Source organism: Anser anser (genome assembly GCF_964211835.1).
Source record: "Anser anser genome assembly, chromosome: Z".
In the NCBI taxonomy this organism is placed as follows: Eukaryota; Metazoa; Chordata; class Aves; order Anseriformes; family Anatidae; genus Anser; species Anser anser.
The window spans coordinates 1,635,820-1,658,123 of NC_139723.1; the positions used below are offsets into that span (position 1 = coordinate 1,635,820).

At 39.8% G+C, this 22,304-nt stretch overlaps 1 protein-coding gene across 7 annotated transcripts in view; it reads right to left on the reverse strand.

Annotated features, from left to right (window-relative positions):
- Positions 1 to 4,206: 4,206 nt before the first annotated feature.
- The window catches only part of RHOBTB3 (Rho related BTB domain containing 3), a 28,471-nt gene continuing 10,373 nt past the window's right edge, over positions 4,207 to 22,304 (reverse strand). For 3 of the 7 annotated variants that reach the window (XM_083818188.1, XM_083818186.1, XM_083818192.1), the window contains 9 exons: positions 21,328 to 21,476; positions 19,670 to 19,781; positions 18,497 to 18,862; positions 15,986 to 16,119; positions 14,778 to 14,889; positions 13,408 to 13,581; positions 12,045 to 12,211; positions 10,626 to 10,722; positions 4,207 to 7,803 (listed from right to left, as the gene is read on the reverse strand). In XM_083818188.1, the coding sequence (XP_083674314.1) occupies positions 7,688 to 7,803; positions 10,626 to 10,722; positions 12,045 to 12,211; positions 13,408 to 13,581; positions 14,778 to 14,889; positions 15,986 to 16,119; positions 18,497 to 18,862; positions 19,670 to 19,781; positions 21,328 to 21,476 (1,427 nt within the window). In that variant the 3' untranslated portion in view covers positions 4,207 to 7,687. The remainder of the gene's footprint in view (positions 7,804 to 10,625; positions 10,723 to 12,044; positions 12,212 to 13,407; positions 13,582 to 14,777; positions 14,890 to 15,985; positions 16,120 to 18,496; positions 18,863 to 19,669; positions 19,782 to 21,327; positions 21,477 to 22,304) is intronic. The other 4 variants (XM_083818189.1, XM_083818191.1, XM_083818190.1 and 1 more) reach the window with 4 other exon arrangements.

Below are 22,304 nucleotides of genomic sequence, written 5' to 3' on the forward strand. Positions count from 1 at the left end.
ATAGCACAGGCATCTGAAGGCTGCCCTGAGGAGGAGCAGAGGGCAGGCACAAGCCTCACCTATCTGCAGACTGGGGCTGCTTTGGCTAAGTTGGTCAAAGCAACACGTGGGCATTTTGATTTCAGTTTAAGAATGGTTAGATTTAGAGTTATTCTTCGTTGACCTAATCCAAGCCCCAGTTAAGTGTTTCAAACGGAAACAAGAAAGGTCAGAGAGGAATTTGTCCTGTTTGAACAAACCAGCCTCAAGTTTTCTGGAGAGCCAAGTGCCTCTCCTGTTGAGGTGACCTGTGATCTAGAAATACGTTGAAATACAAAATACTAGTCACAAGGTCATATCAGAAATTAACAGAAGAAAGCTGTTAAATGGAAAGAGTTTAGAAAAAAAAAAGTGAAAATTGTACTGCAATTCAAAGGTGAGGTGGTATGGCTTGCCTTCTACATTGATTTTGTTTCCCGCTTCGCAACAGAACTTCATGACAGTTATATAAAAAAAAATACAGAGAAACCTCTTGCTGTTGTAAAAAAAAAATAAAAGGGGAAAGAAATGCAAAATTCTTTGGGATAACTTCATCTAGAAAGAACACTAATATCGGTCTTAGGTGGAAATGTTACTAAATAGAACGATTCAAGTGGCAAAATACAAAACCAAAGCAACTGGAATCTAAGTGGAAACACATTCTTGTGGTTGAAATGTCTTTGTCTCTAGTTTGTTTAAATAAACCTTCATGCAGAGTCCAGTTCAAATACAGCACAGACAACAAAAGACAGAAGAAAAAGAAGACGGGGAGATGGGAAACAGCTTAGAAAAACGGGCAGTCCATAATGGTCTATTTCCGAGAAGAGGGTTTAGTAAACACTATCTACATTTTCAAGATGAAACAACTGTTTATTTTATTTTGGTAACCTTTTTTATCTCCCTTTCTAATGATAGTCTCTTGAGTGTGCTCCCCAGAAAGCATGATTTTACCTGTGGATAGACACCATCATCCTGGAAGATGCTTAATGGTTTCAGCTGTCACTGCAGTTAACTTTAGCTTGTTGGGAGTTAAATACCCTTTGCAAATAGGATCAGCCTCTTTTGCTCTTCATGGCTCTTTCTCCTGTCTTGACAAAACCATCCCATCACATACTGCTCTGCTTCTTTTTTTTTTGTTGTGTTTTCTTGGGGAACAGTCTCAAAGATTGCTCTTCTCTGGCCTCATCAGTGGCAGCTAAGGAAATCACGGGTCTTTTGTCCAAAGGAGAAAGAAATATCTAAGATTATTTGGCATGAGAAAGATTGTACAGGGAAGATTGCTTTTAAGAAATCATGGAATGGTTTGGGTTGGAAGAGACCTTATAGACCACCCACTTCCCACCTCACTTCCATAGGCAGGGACACCTGCCAGCAGCCCAGGCTGCCCCCAGCCCCATCCAGCCTGGCCTTGGGCACTGCCAGGGATGGGGCAGCCGCAGCTCCTCGGGGCAGCCTGGGCCTGGGCCTCACCGCCCTCTGAGTAAAGAATTTCTTTGTTATATCTAATGTAAATCTCCCCTCTTTTAAAGCCATTAGCCCTTGTCCTATCCATACATCCCCTGACACAGAGTCCCTCCCCAGCTTACTGTAGCCCCCTTTAGGCACTGGCAGGCCGCTGTGAGTTCTCCCTGGAGCTTTCTCCAGGCTGAACAGCCGCAGTTCCCTCAGCCTGGCTTTGTAAGAGAGGTGCTCCAGCCCTCTGATTCAGAGTGGAACTTGAACAACTTAAGATGACTTACGCAAATTTGTGCAGATTTGTTCAGCAAACTTTAACATTCTCCCAAGCAACGAACAGTCCGCGAACATAAGTTCAACACAGACATTTCCTAGATTACATGACAGTTTTGTTTTTTAGAAGTGTGCTTGTATTCACTGTTCCCAGTCCTTTTATGCAGCTGTAGGAATTTTTTCTCTGTGTTCACACACGTCCACAGGTACGTCAGAGCCACTGCTGGAGGGTGCATTTTACAGAATCTTAGGTGATGGTCAGTTGCAAACGCTGCTGCTGAGAGCAGCTGCTGAAAAGGTGTTAAAGTTACAGCAATGATTTCCTATTTTTAGTGCTTGAGAAAGTCACATTGCTTCCCTTCTTGCTTAACACTTCTGAGGGGAGTTATTTTAGGGCACATTTGCAGAAGTGAAATTACATGCTGTAAATTGAGTACTTTGGTACTGATGGGCATCAGCAAAGAGCATTTGGTCAACAATGGCACCTTCTGTGTTTTTTGATTGGTCTTGTTTTTTTATTTTTTATTTTTTAATTTAAAAAAAAGGAAAGAGCAGAGCTTATTCATGCGGCTCTGTAACCACATCATTATTGCAAGCTGAACTGTGAGAGGAATTCAGAAAAAGCTAAATATAGAATTTGAGCAATTTTACCTCCCCCAAAGCTCCCCAGTGGTGGTGCACAGCAACACACTGCCTAATGCCCAGCTCTTCTTTTCAAGAAAAGTGTGTTCAAAATGAATCAGTGAAGAGAGGAAATAGGACGACTCAGCTGAATAATCAGATGGATATGAACAGTTTCTGGCTAAGACACCCATCCACTTTCCGAGAACCACAGGGTTCGACTTGGACACAATTCTGGTTTTCACCATTTTTACACATAAGTAACAAATTCACACTGATAGGATTCACGTTATCAGCTGGGGTTTCTCAGAGGAGCTGGAACGTGAGGTTTACTCAGGTGCACGACAAATGCACACAGATTATGTTAAGCTGTAACTGTCGAAACATCCCTCTGTCTTTCCTGGATATTCAGTCAGTTTCTAGAGCATTTATTGCAAATGGGGCAACCAAGACATTAATCAGAATTCCTAATAGACAGGAAAGAACAAAACAGTGGTGAATGGGCAGATGAAACTAAACATAAATCTGCACTTGTGTCATCCTCTTTCCAGAAAGGTCAAAGATATATTTAAGCAGTTTGCCAGATCTTAGGATGCATTATCTGATATGGATTTCATGCTAGGATTAGAGTGCGTTGAGACATATTCCTATTTTAAAACCTTTTGCTGTACTATATAGGCAAAACGCCTAACATAACAAATAAGGTAGAGAGGGAAAGCTGAACTACGATTTTTACAGAAATTCTTGAAATTTTGCCAAAGTTCAAATACAAAGCTGAAACAGCACTTCAAATGATAAAAGTATGCAGAGAACATAAGCCAGGAAAGGAGAATGTCATGACATGAATTGCAGGGTGTGGAGAGTTTTGTGTTAAACTTACCAAATGGGTGTATTCAAACCTGCACAGCTGTTGGAAAAGTACAGTCTCTCCCATTTTCCAGGCCCATCTATTTCCGTTTTACAAGAAATCCTAAAAAATCAACTAGCAGGGCATGCTAAGGGTCAGAAAACCAAACGCAATCCTTTCTGGAGCAGCTGGGGCAGACCACCACTGGAGGGCAGAGGTGCTCGGTGACCACCCAAATGCCTCCCGTGAGTGCTGGTCAGCAAACAGCGCCCACCCGAGCAAAACGTCCCACCCGCAACCTGTCCGAGGAGATTACATGAGACATGGTGCAATTTCACCCGTGGTGCAGGGCTCCAGTCATCGTTTTCCTTGTTGTGCAGTGCCTTGCTGTACTTCGTGGTAAGCAAATACGTGCTGCACCGACAACATCAGCCTTGCTTGCTGGCTGGAAAAGCATGACATATTGCTGCTAGTTGTCTCTTACAATTAGTCAGCTTCGTCTTGCCTCATTATCTGTGAATAATAAGCATTGCTGGGAGCTGACAAGACACAGATTAGCTGTTCTTTGCTGCATCACTAACAAGAAAAGCTATTTGAAGTACCTTACACATTTCTTCTACCCTTTGTGTGATTCAATGAAGACTTTGCCTGGGCTTGTTAAAGGACAGCTAACAACCCAGATGACAACGCGATTCTAATTTCAGATATGAATAAGCAGCTAAATCCCCTTCGTTTGACACAGGACCATTCACTAAAATTTTCAGACTTTTTCATCTCGCAGCCACGTGAAGAAAGCAAAAAATGTTAAAATGCCATCGAATGCAGCGCATCTTAATTTAAGGTCTGGGGATACACTGCAGTACAAATAATTCCATATCTGTTCCCTCACTTATCACATTGCACACAAATGATAAGTTAATGAGCTACAAAAATACTTCCATTGTAATGCTCAAATATTCTAATACAAATGGGAAAATAACCACAAGGCCGACTAGAGAAAATCTTTTTATTTTGTAACAAAAAAATTAAATATTAAATCTAATAACATGTACATTTAATCACAGTATGTTAAAAGAAAAAGCATAGGAAATGGTGAGTTCCAGTACATGCCTGATAAAATAACTTCTCTTCCTTCTAATTATTAATATTATTTTTTTATTTTTATTTTTTTGAAAACAAATGCACCAAGACCTATAGCAGAGATTCTTAACTATAATAAGGACTATAATAAGGAAAACTGTTAGTGCAGAAACTTTCCATGTTAGTTTCTGTAGAGCTCCGTGCTAGCTTGGAAGAAGCCTACACATGTACCAGTACAGCGAGAATGATACGGTGCAAGCTCTGGCTTGGCACCGTGACGTTTGGGTCTCCCCACCAGGGGCACTGGGGGCTCTCTGCTGCCCTGGGGGCTATGTAAGAAATGTAGGTTTGAACCCCATCAGACCAAGGCCACCACTGGTTCTCCGGACTCTATTTAGAGGCAAATCCTGATTCTCACAGAGCAAAAATGTTCTTGTGGGCGGTTATGAGAACTGAAAACTGGATCTGTCAACAATACATTAAACCGTTTTTCAGAACGTGGCAAGTCTGTTTTAAAGAGAAGTGGATGTTGCTAGCAAGATAACTCTGTGTAAAACATCTGAGAGAGTACATTTCCTACTCTAGCACATAAATTTTCCTCCTCCCACATTTTACTCTTTTCAAAGCCACTAGTTTGAATAATTCTTTTCAGCTTCTTCATAATTTTTACTTTATACTATAGCAAAGATCCTAACATGTTATGCAAAGTTATTCACAAATATCAAACTCAGTAGTGCCTTAATTCATGACTATCCATGATCTGTATGTTCCTACAGGTATCAAAATACTAAAAAAATTTGCCAACAGCAACTAACCAAGCATCATGACCTACTCTCAGTTGTATTTTAGAACGTTAAACTATCAGGTTTAAAAATAGCTTTAAGATAAATACATTTCTACAGAAAAACATCATACGGAATAAAAATAAGAATTTATAGTTACACTTCTTCTAAGAATTTAAATTTATCAGATGCTCTATGTGTGCAAAGTTAGCATATCTCCACCTGATACAGGTGGCATTATGGGGATACTCTATAAGATGAAAAACTGTTTTAATGTCTGAAGAGTAATATGCAGTATATGTATGAATACATAATAAATACTTTCACACTGCCTGGCTTCTCAGTATAAAATGTGTAATTACCACTGACTGTAACACATAATACCAAAATATTTCTCTTGGTTGGATACAAAGGTCATATTTCCATTAAGCCTATTGTAAATGTCTATAAAACATTTACATAAAGTTAAAATAGCATTTTGTTATATCTTATCTACTTACGTTATCGGCAACATATTATCTTTTAACGGAAAAAAAAAACCAACTGGGAAAGCTTTCAAGACATTGAAAATTTAGGACTGCATGCAACACAAACATTCACACAACTTTTGTCTCAGTTTTGTACAAGAAGTCCTTGTGAGGCATATAAACGTATCTTCTGTCAGTGGCAACTGACGGAAGCGCATTTTTGACCAAGCATGTCTCAGGTACCCAGGAAAGCTATGGTTCAGCTGTGTGCTCATTTTTGCTCATGGCTTTATCGTCCAAGAAAATGTAAGTTTTACCTATTAATTTATGCCTAGAATTTTTATTTTCTACTAAAATGATACCATCATTTTAGGGAGGAAAAAACTTCTTTAAATTTCAATTTAATACATACTACTTTTCTAATCATTTTTCTTTGCTATTTTCAGTTTTATTTAGTGATCTTGAAAAAGTGACTTAATGTTCTGCATTTCTAACTGCTTATATGCAACATGTGGATTGTTATATTTCATCTTTAAAGAACTTTAAGATCTCCAGTTGACAAGTTAAAAATAAGAATGATTTACCATTCTTATCTAATATAAAACTAACTTTAGAATTTTGAGCCTGCAGCAGCCAGCTGAGTCATAATTTCTCTCTCTTTTATTTTATTTTTTTGTCCCAGAATAGGACAAAAAAAAAAAAACTCAGCAAAATATCACCAGAAAAAAAAATGATTCTAGGAATATAAAAAAACAATTTACTTATGAAATTTTATTGAAATATAAAAATAATCCGTATAAGCAAAAAGATTCATCTCCAGTAATTTGCAGTTCCATCTTCATCTCACAGGTTTAGTTAATTTCCAAGTACTTTTGAGATAATCTGCTGTGAAAGTTAGAGAAATACTAAATATTTTTTTCAGTGTCTTTTCTTGGTCTTTCTGGGCTCAGAAAACACATAGCAAAATTAAAGGCAGCTGGCAAATCAGAATTGATATAGAAGTACAAGAAGACTGATAGTGAAGAGTTTACTTCCTTGCTAAGATTTCACCTAGAGAAACTATCCTCTGATAGGTACCCTCAACATAAATGCTGTGTTAATTTTGTCATTAGTATTAATACATACATATAACTTAATGGCAAGAGAAGTGAATGATTTTGGCCTGTGACCTGAAGAATATTCTTAAAGACTGTCTGCTATTGACCGGTCATCCTATGCATAGCATTCGGGATTTACTTCCTATATCTGAGAAAGAATCCATGCATTCAGAAAATACAATCAGATTTCTATCATACATAGTAGCTTATGAACATACTGTGATAATTCCATTTTAACTGACTCCCCACTGGAGAGGGTCAAGCCGAACATTGCATTACAACAGTTGATGTTCCTCATAGGACCAGTGTACCTAGCTGTAGGCCACCTCCCTCCACCATCAGGACATCAATTTCAAACATTGACGCTATCAGCTACCACTGGGGACTTCTGAAAATGAGACCCACTTTTCCCATAAAAAGTCACTACTGCCAGTGAGTTTTCTCCCACAAAACGTTTGAATGACTGCTGGCTCCCTGCCTATAAGAGTTCCACTGAAAAGAAAAACAAATCTGAAGTAGAAAATGAATGCTTACTAAAATATGAATTAAGCTTACCCTTTATTTTGCAAACCAATAAATGCTGCAGTAAATTTTTGTGTTTTCAGATATTTAAAGGACTTAAGAGTTGGCTTCTCAGCTTCCTTACTCTGCTACTGTACTCTTATTGTATACAGATTTAGAAAAAAAGATTTGTTTTCAACAACTTTACAGCTGAAAATAACCATGAAAACCACTAAAAATAAACAATAAAGAACTTAAAAGGGGGAGCAGATGTCAGTCTTGACATGGCCTGGTTTAATTCCCATGAACGTGAAATCCTTATGCTTGAAATAATTATTCATGATACAGTTCTTACAGCTTTAAGGAAGAAAGTAGAATCATTTATTATCAAAGCAAATAACATTAGTAAGTGCACTATAGTATTGCATACAATGTTCTAGGGAACATCAGTGTTTATTTTTTGCTGTTAATATGATTTTTATGCTCCATGTAATCCCCACTCAGAGATTTCCCAGTCGAGTTGCACTTTGACTGTGTCCAGTCTCCTTACATTACTGCGCAATGACATTTCTGAGAGTGGATGTAATTCCTGTATTCGGCAAGTTGCTTCAGGTACATGTTGGACGGCCACCTGTGCATCTCTACAAAATTGCGCTCCTCCACTAAACAAAGCAAAAAATGAATTAAATGTAATATACGTACAGGTATGAGTGCACAGGCTGCACCAAGTTTCTTAAAACTGGTTTAAAAACATCACGGATATAAATACAATATAAAAAGTAAAGTTGGAATGAATGACTGCATACATTTCATCTAGATCTTAGTCTAGGACCCATGATACAAAACTTTGCACATGACGTTCCATTGTTAATAAGTCAGCAGTAAATATGTTACTTAATAAAATGGATACGACACTCATTCAGAGAGCAGAGAGATCATCCTAAAGATGGATACTCTTTATTCTTAGAAGACAAACTAAACTGCAAGAGCTTTTCCATACCGTAACATTGCAAGGGAGGGTATTTCAATCCTTATGCCAATTGTTTATTTTGAGATTACAAAAAGCAAGGTAAAGAGGGCAACTAAGAATTTATCAAGATTTTTGTCTTTTATGCCATGTTTTCTGTCACTGACTATATAAAATCACGTAACAGATATTAGACACATTGCTTAGGTGAATTTGCTTTGCCTTTGCAGAACAATGCCTTTTCACCCCTGAAGCCCATGCGTATAGCTCCTGGATTGCCCCGCAGCAGCAGCTGCCCAGCCAGGCAGGACAGAGACCCAAGCACAGCAGGTACCCGAAGAGCAGCAAGGCCAGGAAAGTTATGTTGATAATGGGCGACGGGCAGCACCTTTCGTTTGTCTTCAGCAAAATGCAGAGCTGCTTTTGACGATTTCAAGGTTTCAGCTGTAGGAAAGTAACTAGAAATCAGCTACTCCGTGGTCAATTGTTCTTGAAACCGGAGGTGATGCTACATTGTGATGTTCTACACAATACAGGTCGACTACCAGTAACTGCTGCTTTCTGAGGAGTGAGCTCCCCACCAGAGCTGTACCTGTGGGAGCACTTGTGCCCTGGCAGGTCAGAACAAGACATTTTCACCCGATCCACCTGTATTTACATTTGCACTTTTCTTTCTTTCCCTCACCTTGCCCAGTGCAAGTTCAACGGAGCAGAGCGTGTCAATCCCTCAACAAATCATCTGGTAGAGACTGGGAGGAAAGAGAACAGCAAAGGGCAGGCTACCAAACCTCAAAGAATACCAATCTGGCACCCTTTTCCCTTGAGTGAATATGAATGCTTTCTACCAGGGGCTGGCCCCAAAACTGGGTGTCCATCACCGCTGAGATTTCAGACACCTCGTCAAACAGCCAACAGCCGCATCGGCCTCAGGTGCTTCACGAGGGATGAGGGCACAGAGGACACTCCAGGTGATAGCACAGCAAACATTTGGTGTGGTAATATCGTACAGCTTATCCCCGAGCTACTCGGGCACTGTCAGAGCATGTCCTGACCGTTAGCAGAAGTCTCCTAAGTTTCACTTGCACAAGTCTCACAGCAGGTTCGTACGCAGACTGACATCCACTTGTGTAACTGCAGATGCAGGCAGAAGCACACTTACAACTTCCCACAGCAGAAAAACATCACTTAATAAACAAATTTCGTAGAAATTCTGCATCCGTACAGGTAAAATAAGATATCTCCTGCTGACGTTGACAGTGAGAAGCAGCATCAGACGTTAAAGCTTTAGCATAGCTATCCGGAGCTCAGCCTCTTGACGGAGCTCGTGCAGCACTAAGAAATAATTTACGGTGAGTGTGAAGAGACCTGCTGTGCTCAAGGAAACCTCAGGGGCTGCCTGTGAAAGCCTGAGTCTCAGACAGTGTCCTGAGGGCGGTGGTAGCACCCTTCCAGATAGGAGGAGAAGCTCAGGAAGGCTGAAGCCCCGCAGCGAGGGAGGTTCAGACATGCACACTCTGCCGCCCCAACCAGCAGGAAGGAGAGCGAACCAAGCCTGCTGAGGATGAACCCCCAGGTGGATGACACCCACCAGCACAGGTGTCCTGCTCCCAGACATGATCCATCTCTGGCTGCACAAAATGGGTCTTTCGAAGGTGGGCAGATGGCCCGATGGAGGACAAAGCCCACATGCAAACAAAGCAGGGAGGAGCCAGCCCTCCTCCCTTTGTTCATAACAATCACAAGTCGTCTGTCATCACACATACAGATACAAGCCATACAAATGAGGAAATAAGACTTTTAAACAATTTGGGGCCAAAGAGAGCTGCAGTGCACTAAGAATTCCCTTCTGAAGACACTGACCCCCTACAAACAGCCTGAATATGATCACCCGGCCTAAGAGCTGCACCTGCCAAGACCACCTTCACCTGAGTGACAAAAAGTCCCGTAGGCAACAGAGAAAACTTTCTGGAGTTACATGTCAGGAAACAAACATAGTCAGGGTTGAAAAATAAATCTCAATTCCCTGGAAGAACCTGGATTTAATTACTTGAAAGGATGTTAGTTAGTCACTTGATTTCAAAAGATCTGCTGGGGAGTACGACAGGGATCCTATTTTCCACCGACAAAAATCCCCACCCTTAAACAGCAGGTACTGGAAGTGACTCATTACAAACCAAACAAACTTACAGGCGTAAGTGTGTGCAAGGGCTGAGATGTGATGACCGAATTGCCCTCGTCAGTTCAGCTCTGCGTGGGACCAGCTGTGCTAATCATCAGCACAGGGATCAAAGACAAGGGTGTGGGGTGCTGGCTGTGCTGCCCTCCATGTGCCTCGTGCTTGTTCCACACCAGGGTGGTGAACCAAAAGGGTCCCACAGGCTTCGGATTGCTCTAGATTATACACCTAGAGAAGTCCTAATCTTCCTATGCAGAAGTAGCATTCTTCAACATCACACTTCTAATCTAAAAAGAACTGAAAAACATTTCTTTTTTTTCAAAATAATTGGTAAGGGCTACCTGAAAGATCTTGAAATTCAGGCTTTTGACTGAAGATGAGGTAGTTAGTGGCGATAAAATGAAGAAGCCAAGTTGAAAGGCAATCGGAATTGTGAAACTGCAAGAAGAAAGGAGATACAAGCAACGCTTTTAATACTACCAGGTCTAAAAGTATAGGAAAAAAACAACCACACCTCCCATGCCAAAATATGTCAGATTACCACTGTCACACACACACAGCAGCATATTAGATGATTTTTTTACAGGAGGAGATAAAAGAGTCACTGGCAGAAATACTTAAACAGATATTGACCCCTGAATGAATGATAAAACTGCCCTCCTCAAGCTGTGTGACCTAATCCATGGGTCTTTTGGTCATGAATCTGGAAACTTTTGGCTTCTGCATATTAGCAGAACTTCAGAAAAAGTCATAAAGGAGCACCCTCTGCCTCCTCTGTGCCTCAGTGAGTGGGGTACTCTCATAGCTCCTGTGGCTGGAGCCCCCTGGGGGACAGAAGCAAATCCGGGTGTGTGAGAGGTTCACCATCCGTCCTGGTTGCAGCTGGGTCGATTCTGAAACAGCAGCAAAGCCCACTAGCATAACATGCAGAGCTGAAAATCCAGTGAGACATTTCAGGTGCTGACAGTGAAGGAAATGCCATGGAAATCCCTACTAATTTACTGAAATATTGGCACAAAAGGAGAATAACTTTTAAAAAACACTTTTTAAAAAATGCAGTTGAGAAGATGTATTATTAATAAGATGTACATCATTACATGCATTCACAAAGAGAGAAAGCCTGTAAGTACATAAACTGGTGTCCTATCTCCTGTGGCAACTCAGAAACAGGAGGAGGGCAGCTGTGTCGCTTCTTTTACTAATCGTAACATTTCAGAATTGAGTTCACCTTTAAAGAAAAAAATGTTTCATTACTGTAAATCAGCAGGCTGCTTCTTTATGTATCTCCCAATATATAATAAATGTAATTTGCCTTATTCTCTTTTTATGATCATGGCATTTTGCTCTCTCTTCTTTCTCCATAAAATCCTTCTTTGGATTTTGTCACAGAGATTTTCTGTGACAGTTAGATATAATACAATTTTCTTTTTGACTAAAAAAGGAGGTACGGCATCTTCAGTTGCCTTAAACGCACCTTTTTGGCAGGAATAACAATAAAGCTGAATTACTGCAGTGTGTCATTGATGAAGAAAATTGCACAAAATATGATATGACTGTACTTTCTACAGTAAAAGGTTGATGAAGACCTTATTTGAGCCACCCTTGTGCCACTAAAAATCCTTAAGCACCAGATTATATCAACGCTTGTCCTTGAAAGTGAAATTATTAAGATCTTAAAAATCATAAGTTAGGATTAAAAAAAAAATCCCCTCTAACTATGGTGACCATATATATTCTTATTTAATTTATAAAATTCATACCTTAGCTTTTTTGAGCAAGCTAACAATACTCAGACTTGTGGTCGCCAGTTCTCTGCTAGGCATGCTCTGAAGCTGTGTGATAATGTAAAGCTCACAGATATGCTGGAGTCTCATTACTTGGTACATCTCTGCACAGATCAAGAGGGACATAGCTTGGAGAATACTAGCTGAAAAACAACAGAATGTCAGTTACAAGTACTATACTTTTTTGAGAAGACACTCAAAGCTGCTTTTCACAGAATGATCTTTCAAACATTTAATGCTGAACACAAAATCAAGATGCTGATACCTTTTATTTATTATTATTAATATTATTACTATTATTATTATTGTTTGCTATATCACTTTCTTTTTCCTGATAAACTATTTAATTACCAAGAAAAAAGTAGTTAGTAAATTTTTAGAAGGCAAGTGTAATAAACTGTAATCAATATCCCATATCTTGAAGATGTTAAGTCAAATACTACTGATCTCTTTAAATTGAATGATGAATAATAACAGGATTTAGCTTTCTAACTTCTCTTTTGAAAAAGAACATCTGTAATACTTGTAAGAGTAAACACAATGAAAAGGCCAAAGAAGAGAGCTTTTGAAGGGAGCTTTTTTTTTTTTAATGTGATATAGAGGTTGAATATTTAAACCAATGGACAGTGAAATGTTAGAAGGATTGACAAGAGAAAAGTGAAAAAAAAATAACAACAAAGTCGAATTATTTAGGAAGAACAAAAAAAACAAAATTAAGTATAACACCATAATTCATTCTATGAAAGGAAGATTATCTGTATATAAATCACATTTCATTTTTGCAACTGCTTTTTTTCTCATTAAAAAAGACAAAAGATAAGAAGCAAAGAATACTTTAGTCCTTTTTTTCTTGGTAAACACTCCAATGTACATGTACATTAGGAGGGCTTTATACATAAATCAGATATCAGTGTATATACATAAGGTATTCTTGCAATTTAATTTTAGTTACATTAAGCTTAGCAAAATGTAAGCCAACCAAACATGACAATTTTGAAATAAAACCCTGAAGTAAGATTCAAAGCAATACTCCTTAGATGCAGAAAGAAAATTGCAAATGCTGTAGTGGATCAGAAACAAAATTTTACTTTTTTTAGTCTTGCTACACAAGCATAAAACTACTACAGCATTTTATTAGTGATAATCACTCTATTTGCATATTGATTTTACTTGAATAAGATGGATTTCTTTTTTTAGTGCAAAATGTTAACAATTTTTCTTTCTTGAGACATTGTAGAGAAAAATACTGGCATTTTCTGACTAAATAAATGCTGCTACATTGCTCCCTATCCCTTCATTCTCAGTGTGGAAAAATATGCGTATTTTTAAATATTCTTACCTGGACAGCAGGAGTCGGTATAGAGATATTCTAGAAAGGAGAGGAAAGTGTCTTTGGAAACCCCATACACTGGAACCAGAATACTATTTGCTTCTAGATAATTACCATTAAACATAGCTGCCATTACCTCACAGCGAGCTACCAGAACTGCTCTGTGTGCTGGTACAGTTGCACCTGCAGGACGCAAGAGAAAAATCGATGATGAATTTATATACACAGTAAGATCTTAATATTAAAGCTTATATTATCTTGGAATGCTTACACGTCACTTAGCACGATTAAAAGCAATTTTAGAGTGTTTAAAATTGACAATAGCCAATAGATAATTAATACTGAACAAATACGCATGAGCATGCAGTTGTAGATTTGCGTATTGATTAAGAAGTTCAATCACACTATGAGTTTTTACACAAACATAATGGGCTCCCATGGTGCCAAAGCATGTTTGTAAGCTAGAAAACTTAGAGCAACTCTCAGTATTCAAGGATTAGTTTCAGAATAAAAATCTGTTTGCCTGAAAAAGACCAGAGCCCTCGTTTCCCTTAGTAATTGTAATAAAATTATCGTGGTTGATGAATTAGGAAAAAAATCGTGGAAGATTCAGCAACCATTAAAAATAGGTCCACATTTTGTTAGTGGATAAGTATGTGTTTTTTTTTAAATACAGGTTGACTCATTTGCTGGTAACTTTTGTTCTGTGTAATACACAGTGGTGGTATGGTCTCACCAGCTTCCCACAGGGCCTCTCTCAGGAATGGGATACTGAGCTGAATTGTTTGTGTCGCTAAACTCAACATGAGGATTTTGTTCTCGTTTTCAAAGATTTTTTTGTTTTTACGGCATATTATACAGAACATCTAGAAAGAATCTGCTTGTCCACGCGTGCTTATTTTTGAGGGATTAATGTTTCATATTTGGCTCTGAGACTTAAAGCTAAAATAATTAAACAATTGTCTAACCCTAAAAGGCCATTTCTGTATGAAGGGTGGGTGTGGACAAATTGAGAAAATCATTAGCATTTAAAAAACAATCTCATTCTTATTCTCACAAAAGTATGCAACTTTTTTTTTAAAATCTTTTTTTTTTTAAGGGTGAAGGCATTTCATTTCCAGAACAAGTCACGAATGCTACTCCAGCATATTGTGCATCCGAGTACATTGTTCATAGACAAACGGAGAGCTGGCTGAGCATGGACACTGCCCGAAAGCATCCATACAGACAAGCTGAGCAAAAAACTGCTTTCCACCGTGACAGGAAAGTGTATACATTTACTTAGTTCTGACTTCCATGCGGATGCACTGGAAAATACAGTCACATCCCCTTTCAGGGAGGATAATTGCTGGAGACATGGGGGAGCAGAGGTGCTGTACCTTGTATTGTGAAGATGACATCCGCCAGGACAGGCGTATTAAAGAACAGCCTGAGAGAGGTATTGTACAACTGTTTTATCTGGTGAGAGCTGCCATCCCTCAAATTGTTTAGCTGCAAAATAAACTATTAATAAAAATCTGACAAGTATAGCTGGCCACAGAATAAATGACTACAAGACATGATTTATGGGGGCAGACTAAGCAGCAGCCTGTCGCTCTCAGCGTTATGTTTTCCTGCTAATCCCACCCAATGGCAACCCCTGCCATCTGCAATTCCGCAAACCTCCATATCTTTCCAGTCCCTGTTCCAATTCATTTCTAGCCCTCATGCTTTTGAAGAAATGTGAAATAGAAGTAGCCTGAAGGCATGATGAAAGCCCCAAAGGAAAACAAACAAACAACCCTCCCCCCAACAAATAAACAAAGAAAAAAAAACAGCCGCTCAGGCTTATTACATTAAAAGCTTTCCAGACTTTTAAAATCCAACCCTACTAATAGTTTAGCTGTGGACACGTGTGACTGGCAAGCTACGACTGAGAAATCAGAAGCTTAAAACACTAGGTAACTTTTTGATCTGTATATTATGCTATCTCAAGATGGTGCAAGATGATTTCCCATTTACACATCACAGAAATGTTTTATGCAAGTGCTATAGTATCAGGGAATCTATAAGCGCTACGTGTAAATGGCTGTTAAAACTAATTTTATACTGTAAATTCTTATTGACACAAGTAATGTGACATGGATAACATTTTACTGTGAAGTCAGTTACTGAATTACATACATTAAGCAATAGACAGATTTCCACATCACATCATTTATAAGGGAAATCAACTCTCCCAATCTCCTCCAGAAGCATAACTTTTGGCACATTTTCAGGAGAGCAAAGCTTTCCTGGGCAGCCTCTATTACATGAGAATTAGGAACACATAATCATATTGTTAGACAACGTGTGAAGCTGTAAATATGAGTAATCCTGTTAGGAGACCTGCTTATGTGCTTTCTACTGATTACATTCATCCAGCACAGTACGTCAGCATCTCTGTCTTTCTAAACACAGAGATAAACAGGTAAACGTATATGAACAACCTACTGACAAAACAGCAAAAGAAAACATAAGCTAAAACAAATATAGAACAAAGCTGACAATGAAATCTTGCCTATAGAAGAATTTTCTAAGAATGTAAGTAACTAATACTACCAGTTACCCCAAGAGGGTTTAGGTGTACCTTCCCTGGAGTTTTCAGGATACATTTAACTTTCTCAAGCACATGTTCAGTTTTTTCAGAATCCTTCAACTTCTTTTTTATATCCTCTTCTAGTCGTTCCCACTGGCAAGCACCTGTCACAAAACCAGGCAAAGTTGGTTTATAAATAAATAGTTAAGGCCCAGGACTTACCAGGCAGAGAAAACTTGTTATCAATACCAAACACATCCTGCAAAAATTATATTTTTTGCCAAGATGTGCTCAGAAATTGGAAGATGTGATTCTGCTACAATCAAGCTTTCATGGTAAGCTGGAGATGGCTTTTACAACAATGCCACCAGGCATAGACAGCATGGGTTAGGCAGCACTCTTGCTTTCAGAATGATTTTCTGTGATTCCCCTCAGCTCAACCATTATGTATTGAAGATACATATTCAGAAAAAAATATAGAATGCTTCGCTATTTATTAGGATTCTATAGCGTCTGATCAACCAGCGTCACTGTTTGCATTGCTTTGTAGGTGTCTGAACCAGAAAAGCTCCATGCCCAGTTACACTCTGAATACTGGTAACTGAAAACAGAGTGAAGTTTGCAGTGGAACTTCTTTCTTTCTTGTTTTCAGACTCAAAACCACAATACGCTCTTAGGTCTCTCCATAGTTTTCTTTCAAAAACTAAAACTGTTGGACAGAGATAAAAAAAAGCATTTCTTGTGATGACCTGTGAAGGCTCATGGTTGGCTTAGGCACAGATTCTGGCCCCAATTGTCAAAAATTTCTTTATGGTAAAGAAATAATATGCAATATTGCCAAATTGTAAATGCAAATCAGGTGACAGTAGCCAGATTGGAAAACAAAACAAAACAAAACAAAACAAAAAAACACCACAGTTTATCCTCAAACACTTTGCTGGGGTAAGTCTCAAAGACAGGAGGCACTTTTTGGGTATCTTCCCTCTGTGACCCACAGGGCCCTGCAGCAGGGAAGGTCCAGAGACAGAAAAAAGCTCAGGATAAAGAACAGGTCAGCACTGCCCTCACAGCACTCTGCTTCACCGAACGTGGAAAGCGCACTCAGAAGCTGAAAGGGCATCGAGCATCTGCAGCTCTAACAGCTCCTGCATAAGGACATTAAGTGCCTGTAATCTTCTGAGCATGATGCCACGGTCCTAACGGGCTGAAATGATGACACTGTCTCATGGCCTGATCTCTTCTCAGCTTATGCCTTAAACGTCTTCAGAAGTCATTGCCATTGCTCAGTTGTACCAAACTGTGCAAAGACTTAAGGCAATTCCCTTCAGGTTGGGAGCTGTGACGTTGAGCAGAGTTTCACCCACCTCTGTCCGAAGCTGCTCACCCCTTTGGTTCCCATAAACAAAAATAAAAAAATACACAGACATCAGCAAACGCTAATGGTAAATTAACAACTCAAACAGATAAAGACACTGTACTTATCTTTCATGTGTTGAAATTCCAAGTATTATCCTCTACTCATGCCACCAATAAATAAAATAATGAATCTATTCACACCAAAAAACAACTGCATCTGTTCTCCATGCTCAACACTCTGTTTGAAAGCTCTAATGGGGAGATTTTCCAGGTTGAAAGCTGAATGAGCCTCCCTTGTATCTTTGTAAGCCTGTACTCATGTCTCAGTCACTGAGGAAAAATCCTTTCCATGTGTTAAGCAGGTATGGATCTACATACGTCGACTAAGCTTCCTTATACATAGAGTTCTAACAATATATTTATTTAGGTCTTTTTTATTACGATTAACATCAGAATGCATCACTAAAAAGCCTTCTAACTCTTTCCACAGATAAAAAAAATCTATATTCTTATGTACTGACAGGTTGCAGAATATTTTGTAAAGGATAACAGGTACCTCTGGAAAAAAAAAAAGAAAAAAAACAAAAAAAAAGAATTCTCTTTCATCTGACAATTCCTAAGCAATATTTTTAAAGATAAAAAAAATTAGTTCCATTTTAATAGATAGCTAGGGGTAATTTTGTTTAGATGAGATCACTGCCTCGACTTCATTAGCAGCAAATCATATGCAATATACAGAAGTTCTCTGCACCAAAACCAGACGTCACTACTTTCTTTTGAACAGCACCATATCCAGAAGAGAAAGAGCATGTAAGATTTACTTCTGTAACACTGCATTCTCTTTAACGTGTGGAGCATGCAGACATTTAAAGTACTTTCAAAGCCTGAACCCTGCAGCTGTCATGAGTTCTATATTTTGTTGGCAAAGCTTTGAAACATCACTGATCTTAGCTTATGGCTGTAGACAAGTAAAATGTCATGCTGAATAGATCTGGAGTGACAGACAATTTAATTTTTAACAGAAATATGGGCTTCTCTCCCACAGCCATTGCTCCTCGGAGCCAAGCAGGTGTAGCGATGTGGCACAGCACGTGCACACCAAACGCAGCCTAAGGACGGCCCTTGCTTTAGCGCATGTGCTCCCAAGCAAGGCGTGTGCTGCGGCAGAAATAGGCAGCCAGGTACCTGAGTAGATGAAGTGCAGGATGTCCAACAGACAGGAGCAGAAGACGGAGTCCTTAACAATCACCCTGGCTGGGGGGCTGGGTTCCGCGGCGCCGCGAGGAACCAGCAGCCTGGCCCCGGTGTCCACCGCAAAGAGGCTCTGTGCTGTCCGCACGATGGAGGAGTCGTGGACGTCCGCGGGGCTCTTCACGTTGAAGAGCAGCATGAAGACCTGGCTCACGGAGCACAGGATGACCTTGTGAGCCTCCATCACCTTGCTGAAGTCTTCTGAGTAAAAGGCCACATCCGCGCACTGGCAGCAGAACAGCAAGTTGTGCATGTCAGAGTCGTAATGCGAGGCCTCTCCTTTTAAGATCGGCAATTTTTCTGCAAAAGTTAAGGAGCTGGTCTGTAAAATTGAAGCAGTTATTAACTGTAGAACACTTATTTTCCCAGAAATCTGATCAAATCAAGGACAATTTTTGGAAAAAAAAAAAAAAAAAGATAATATTTGATGCAGTTCGCATACGCCTAGTGAAATACTCCTAAAATGGAAATATTTAGTAGAACTTGTTTAGCAAAGCATGTCTACCAACTTACAAAACCTTTTAAGGCACTTATGACTGAAATAAATCTTGGCTGTAAGTCCCAAAGCTACAGGATCCAAGTGCATTTTCTAGTACATGCAAGACAAGACAGCTACATAGTTAGAAGCAAAATCTTTTCAATAATCCTTTCTCTGGATATGTGCATCAGATGCTTGGAAATCACATGCAGGAGGAACTCAAGTATTTTTCCTTGTTTTATTTAAGGCAAGTAGAAATATTACCTGTTGATATTGTATAACAATAAAGCATTATGTAATGACTTCCTTTTATAATTTGTATGTTAATCTTTTACATAAATCTTTTATTAGTTTGTACACCGGCCTTTTTTCATCAAGCGCACCAGAAAATGACTCTTGTTATTTGTGTCTGAAATAAATTAGAAGCCCATTGCTATGTTACATGTTGCTACACAATTCTCCCTATACTAATTAAACTACCACTAAGAGACAATGCAACCAGAGCATCATAACCAGCATAGCTGATGACAGATAGCACCGTTCAGAATAATTACGACAAAGCATTAATTGCATAAAGAACACCACACACATAGCAGACAATACAGCAGAGACCATACATCAGCGAGCACCTGGCTGTTCAAGCTGAGGAGGTTGCACTCGATGGCACTTCTGGGTCTTTTTTCTTTTCTTCATTTTTTCAGATGACTTCTGATTCAAACTTTGGATCATAAAATATTCCAGCTAAAATATGAAATGCAATTTAACAAATCCTATTAATTTAAGAACAAACTAGCCATGAAACTAAGGACAATGAGTGGACCTGACATGCAGGACTGAAGTTACTGCCATTAGGAAGGGCCACCCAGGTTATCAGAGTCCTGGCACTTTCTTATCAGGAGAAGATACCAAAGGTGGTTGAAATCAGCATAATTTAAAAGACTATTTATTCACATGGCGATGGTTATTTCTCTTGTGTTTCAACTTCTCAAAAATAACAGGCACAAAGATATTCAGTTTATCATCTTTACTAGACGCTAATTACACAATTACAGAGAAGAATAAGACTCAATGTCTAATGATCAGCTGCTAGTGATAGAAACAACAAACCCTATACGAGCTCTGCAGCTTACAATCCACACAATGCTATAGTGCCTTCTGGAAAAGCCATGTTAACATATGACCTGTGTGAGCACGGTGTTTTACTACAAGAGACAGCAAGCGTGATCACTGCAATAAAAATGTACCTCAGGCGAAATGATCCATTTAAAAAGAGCAAAGAGGCATAAATGGTGGTATGGTTCTAGGTAATGGATGTGTTAAACACTTTTAGCACCCAATGCATTCCAGTAGCACGCACAGTGCTTTATGAAAACTAGAAGAATATTCTGCTTGGATGAGATGTTGTGAGGATTCCTTGGTTTTAGTTGGGAATGAATGGATCCAATAAAAACTGGCTAACTTGTGCCAGATATTTCAAGTTACTATCAAATCCCGTGGAAGCACACTGCATTTATACGTCAGGGACAACTGTCACACCATGTGAAATTACTGGGCTAAAGGAACTACATTTTTTTTCTTCAAATCCAAATGCTACCAGGGAAGTAAATAAAAGGTTCAACAAAACCCTGAGCTTAAAATGTCTCATAAGGTTGAAAATTAAATGCAAATGTGAAACAATTTTATGGAGAAGTCTGAAAGACTGTGGTTTGAAACTGTTCTGTGGACCTCCCTGCATTTAGGATAGAGGAAAAATAAAATGCTAATTAAAGGTGAAATATTTTTAACAAGCTTTTGAGCTTCTGCCTTGTTTGACTTTACTGCAACTGACCCCAGGTTCTGCTCAGGATTACTGACAGTGCCATGACTGTTTGCTGAGAGACCACAAGAATACGCTAAAAAATCAGTCACTTTAGCAATCTTATTGTCCTCATTTTATGAGCACGGCAACAGAGGGATTGAGCAATTACAGTAAAACTTAAAAAAGAGATGAGGACATGACAGAATAACAGCTGGAAGGGACCTGCGGAGGTCACCCGCTCAAACCACCAGCTCCAAGCAGGTCTCCTCTTTCAAACCCACACATCGGGTTGTCAAAGGTGCCTTGTCCAGCTGGGGTCTATCAAGCTAGAGCAGGAAAAAAGCACCAGAAGGGTACGGGGAGTCCCTGCAGCATGCACCACGGCCTCCCTTGTGTCTCCAGGAGGCAGTTACAGATGGCCAGTCAGGCCCATTAGGCCCATCAGGCCCACACCGCGCCATGCTGGGAGCCCTGCGGCCCATCACTTACCACACCCCCGAAATACTTCTGGATATAGAAGTCGTTAAGAGTGTGCAGCTCAAGGTAAGTAGCTCCGAACTCCTTAGCAAGCTGGAGCCCCTCGGAGGTGGTAACACAGCTCCCCCGGTCCGAGGTGCATAGCGGGCAGGTACAGGGCACTGCGGAGAAAACAGGGGTGCGCGTAAGGCATTTTGGTCCAACCACCCGGACTACTCATCTCCCTAAACAGTTGTGAGGATGTTCTGCTCAGAAAATAAAAAACAGTCAAACACAGCAATTTTCTGGTAAGCAATCTGTAATCACAGCGACACGAACAACTTCTTGCAGTCCGTTCAAAACACCATCTGCTATGCAAAACTCAGTTTATCCTACACTAGCATTACTTTAAATACCACTTGGATTCTATTTGAACTCAATTCAAGGCAGAAAAGTTGAGCAGGACTTTCAGGACGCTGGTTTGGGGTTGGCACGTGCTGTGCCAGCCTGCAGGCCTCACCACGGGTCGCTGCCACACTCCAGCCTGTCGCACTGCGGCCTCTCCGCGCACTCCAGACAAGGAAAGGAAAAATTTCCACCAACAGTCCTGGCTGCTATGAGCACACACGTAACAGTAGAGTATGATTTATTTTCAGGTTTTACATAAATCTTTATGCCAAAGCAGCTATTTTTGAAGACTGTGCTGTTTAACTGATGAAAACCTGTTAGCCACCCGGGCTCAACTTTGCTCAACTCCAGCAAGAGCTGCCTGCAAAAACACGCTCCCAGATACGCCGCATGCTTGTTCCCACTGCTCTGGTTCCCACTGCTCTGGCCCACGGGCAACATGCGTTAACATCGCCGTTTTTGTTTCTGTTGGCAGCAGCACTTGCTACTACAAAGGATTAAAATCTTAGTAATGAGTACGAGCAAGCCACTGGGCCTGCGCATACCTCCCCCAAACAAAGGGGCTCAGTGCGAGCCCCAGTGGCCGGGTCTCGCCCCAGGCT